This window comes from Hordeum vulgare, chromosome 3H (assembly GCF_904849725.1).
Source record: "Hordeum vulgare subsp. vulgare chromosome 3H, MorexV3_pseudomolecules_assembly, whole genome shotgun sequence".
Taxonomy (NCBI): Eukaryota; Viridiplantae; Streptophyta; class Magnoliopsida; order Poales; family Poaceae; genus Hordeum; species Hordeum vulgare.
The window spans coordinates 567766288-567770651 of NC_058520.1; the positions used below are offsets into that span (position 1 = coordinate 567766288).

Here is a 4364-nt window from a genome sequence, read left to right on the forward strand (position 1 = left end):
GTGGGCGGTGCTAGGGTTTTGCCTCTGGGTCGCCACCGAGGGGCGACACGGGAAAGGGGGTAGCAAGTGCTAGCTCCTCGGGGGTTATTGGGTGTTTTTTTCTTTACTTTTGGAGCTTCAAAAGGATACTAAGTTAATTAACTCCAATGATATTTTTATAAAATTTTAAAGTACTCCCTCTATAAACAAATATAAGACGCTTCCTTTGCTATTTTTCAGATACCGAGTTTTTTTTTGTTGCCTCAGTCACCTCGCCGGGAAAGAAAGCGACCTCGACGAAGAAGAACTAGCATCACTATCTATCTCAAGGGGAAGAGATAACTTCACTATCTATCTTTAGAGTAAGAAAAAACCTCATTATTTATCTTAGGGGTGAGGGTGCAGGGGATCGTCGAAGTTTCTCGCCGGTGATTCAAGTCTTAGAGGGATGGTCACGACGGCGCCCAGCAACAACTGTGGGAGGAGTTTGAGGGGCGGCGAGGTGGTGCGCGGTAGCGCTCACTGACTGTGGGGATGGGGGCAGGCGATGGGGCGGGGTAGGCCAGCGGTTGCACAAAAGATGGATTAGATCGTGCTTCAGAGGAGGAAGAAGATTGAGAGAAGGAAGATGAAGTGTGAACAATTGGAATTAGATCCGATGGACAAGAAACGAAATGACTGATGCCAAACATTTTTTTTAGGTACCTGACATTTAGACGCTCCCAAGATGTTTTAGATCGAAGCAGTGACCTAAAACATCTTATATTTTTGTTTACGGAGCGAGTAGCCTTTTAAGGGTTTACGTATGCATCAAGTAGGTCCACTGACTTGCCCGGTAAGCTGTCCCCACGGAGTGACCACGGCGACGCGTCCTCCAATCTGCAGAAGCTACATGTCGGAGAAGCGGCCGACTGGCACGGCAGAGAGCGTGCTACACTGTGTTGATCTCTTCCTCCTGACAGGAACCTCACGTTACTATAATCATTTAAAGAGCCTTGCTGGCTAACCGTTAGACCCCGACTCAGCCAAATTAGACCCCTTCGCCGGTCGTCAACATCACCATTTTCCTTAACACATGCAGGCCGCAGGCCGCATGAAGCTTCTTCTCCCCGTGCATATCTCCTCCTATATAATCCACCGTTGCACTGCAATCTTCGTACTCATTTTCTCACCAGCTCACTGCAATCTCCATCGAAATCATACATAAGCCACAGGCCGCAGCTCACTGCAATCTTCCTTCTCAAACACTAAATCGTTGATGTCGTAACCCCACATGCAGGCCGCAGGCCGCATGAAGCTTCTTCTCCCCGTGTATATCTCCTCCTATATAAGCCACAGTTGCACTGCGATCTTCGTACTCATTTCTAACCAGCTCACTGCAATCTCCATCGAAATCATACACCCATCAGCCCTTTCTTGCGCTTACATAGTCGTGTAGCATCAAAGATCGATATGGCCATGGCCATGTGGAGAAAGAAGGAGACGGCCGGAGCCAGCGGCGCGGCCCCGGCATGCGTTGTTCGGTTCGCCGGCGAGGGCGGGGGGAAGATCCCCAAGGGCTACGTCCCGATGGTCCTCGTCGGCGACGAGGGAGAAGGGGACGAAAGGGTGCTGGTTCACGTCGGGATGCTCACGGAGCCGTGCGTCTTGGCTCTGTTGGAGATGTCAGCGCAGCGATTCGGGTACGGCCAGGGGGGCGTCCTGAGGATCCCGTGCGGCGTGGAGCGGTTCGAGCAGACGGTCCGTGGCCACCGGCGGGAGACGCTGCAAGATCCTGCGTGCGCAGCAGCGCACTAGGAGAGAGCCGGTGACCACAGTTTGTTTATTTATATACTAGTAGATCATTTATGGGGCGCATTGCTGGGTTCGTCTATTTTAACTCTTAATTGTTAGGGATATAAATTAATTCATATGCATTTGTTTAAAATGCTTTGAAGTATTGTGCCTTTTGTAGTTAGTGCTTGTCTCCATTTTTCAAAATAACGCTATGGAATTGAAGAGAGGAATATGACTGATTCGCAATAATAGTTTGTTCACTTGTTGTCCTAGCAGTAATACAAACTCTGGTTCGGGTTGTGCTTGATGGTTGATGGATACATGCTTTGTGATTGATCATGACCTCTTTTGGCTCCTAAAATTACTCTCACAAAGGCTGACATCATGACATTTAGAAACAGAAATGTTGAGGGAACATAAATTAAATTAGATAGTACAAATGATTCAGGAATTTTGGATAAATTATTATCTAAACAATCTAAATCATTACTGACATTGCTGTTAGCCTACAACAAAATTCAACGTTGTAGTCTGAGAGAGCGAGAGATTGTACAAGGGATTGCATCTGGGCATACAACTCTACTGTTCATATTAATTGTCTTGTAGCTCGCTTCTAAGTCACTGTACATCTCGCCAATATATCAAAGTTATTTCAGAAAAAGAGAGTAAAAACATATTAAAATGAGGACAGCCAATGAAAATTCATATATAATCAAGACGAGGCATGTAAACAAAAGTCAATGGAAATATGGAAGGAGTTTATATTTATTCGTAAACACCGGTTAGAAAAGTCAGAAAACAAAATGGAACTACTATATATTTATTTGAAGAAAGTTTGCTCATACAGTATAACATAAACATATGAAAATGGAAATATGTCTATGCAGATAGTAGTTTGAGTACGGAGCTTAGAGCAACTCTAGCAGACCCCGCAAAAATTCGACCCGCAAAACGCGTTCGCGGTTTTACGAAGATCGTGTTTGCGGGTTGAAAACATGCGCGGCCGAACAAAACCCGTATCAAAACCTGCATAATTTTAAAAAACACTTTCGCGGAAGAAATTGCACAAACATAGTTCATCACATACTACATAGTTCATCACATGATCAACAAACTACAAGCATAGTTATAGTACATACAACGTTAAACTAGTAATAGAAGGATCGAATCTGAGGACGGCGAGGTCGCGGCAAATGGACGACGCCGTGGAAGAGCCGGACGCTCAATCCTCCTCGCCGGAGCTGCACAGGTCGACGTACTTCGCCGCCTGCTCCGCGCGGATGCGGCGCCACTCCTCAGCGTTCTCGTTGGCGGCGATGTTGGCGGCGATCGCCTGTTGCCACTGGAGGGCTTCGAGCTCCTCGGCGTGGCGCCGGCGCTCCGCCTCCTCGCGCACACCCCACTCAGCGATGGCGGCAGCACCGACGTCGAAGTGCGCGACGTAGTCCTCGGGCCCGACCACTCCGCGGCGGCCGAGCGGAGCGGGCTCCTCGGGCTCCTCCTTCACCGGGACGAAGGCGAACGGCGCCAGTTCCTCCGGCTCCTCCTCGTCCTCCGACCACTCCATCTTCACGGGGAGAAAGCCTGCGCCGGAGGACGAGGAGGATCCGGCGTAGGAAGATCTCACGGAGGAGAAGGACGCGCTACGGCGGTCGTACTCCTGCGACTCGCGGCGGTTAAAGCTCGCCGGCGGCGACATCCCGCGGTTGGTCCACCTCCGGGTGCCGCGCTTCCTCGCGCCGTCCGCCCGGACGCGCCGCTCGCACGACCGGTTCTGCTGCCGGAGCTGTCACGCCCAAGATGCGACCCTATCCTCAATTTGGCACGAAGGCCTCGTCAGGGATAGAAGCGCATCTCGTCGTGTTGCAAGAATGGATATCGTTACAAGTACATGTACTGAAAAGAAGAGATATATATACAGAGTTGGCTTACACTCGCCACAAGCTAAATCAGGGTCACATTAGTACATTACATAAACATCAAGAGTAAGAGCAGGGTCCGACTACGGACGAAAACAAACGAGAAAAATAAGAACGACGTCCATCCTTGCTATCCGAGGCTGCCGGCCTGGAACCCATCCTAGATCGATGAAAAAGGAGAAGAAGCAACTCCAAATGAACAATCAACGCGCTCGCGTCAAATAACCTTTACCTGTACCTGCAACTAGTGTTGTAGTAATCTGTGAGCCACAGGGGACTCAGCAATCTCATTTCCAAAGGTATCAAGACTAGCAAAGCTTAATGGGTGAGGCATGGTTAGGTGGTGAGGTTGCAGCAGCGACTAAGCATATATTTGGTGGCTAACTTACGTGTACAAGAAATAAGAGGGGGAAGATCTACGCATAACGGACGTGAACTACTGATAATCAAATGAATGATCCTGAACACCTACCTACATCAGACATAACCCCACCGTGTCCTCGATCGGAGAAAGAACTCACGAAAGAGACAGTCACGGTTACGCACACAGTTGGCATATTTTAATTAAGTTAACTTCAAGTTATCTAGAACCAGTTTTAAACAAATCTTCCACGTTGCCGCATAACCGCGGGCACGACTTTTCGAAAAGATTTAACCCTGCAGGGGTGCTCCAACTAGTCCATCACAAAT

General features: G+C 48.8%; 1 protein-coding gene across 1 annotated transcript; it reads left to right on the forward strand.

Moving 5' to 3' along the window:
- The first annotated feature begins 1154 nt into the window (after window positions 1-1154).
- LOC123440657 (auxin-responsive protein SAUR71-like) lies at window positions 1155-2062 on the forward strand. The gene has a single exon (XM_045117219.1). The coding sequence runs from the start codon at window positions 1432-1434 to the stop codon at window positions 1774-1776; it is 345 nt and encodes a 114-aa protein (XP_044973154.1). The 5' UTR covers window positions 1155-1431; the 3' UTR covers window positions 1777-2062.
- The last annotated feature ends 2302 nt before the right edge of the window (window positions 2063-4364 follow it).

Bases quoted from the DNA above. Each gene is read 5' to 3' on its own strand.
- LOC123440657 (XM_045117219.1), top strand. From the start codon at position 1,432: ATGGCCATGGCCATGTGGAGAAAGAAGGAGACGGCCGGAGCCAGCGGC.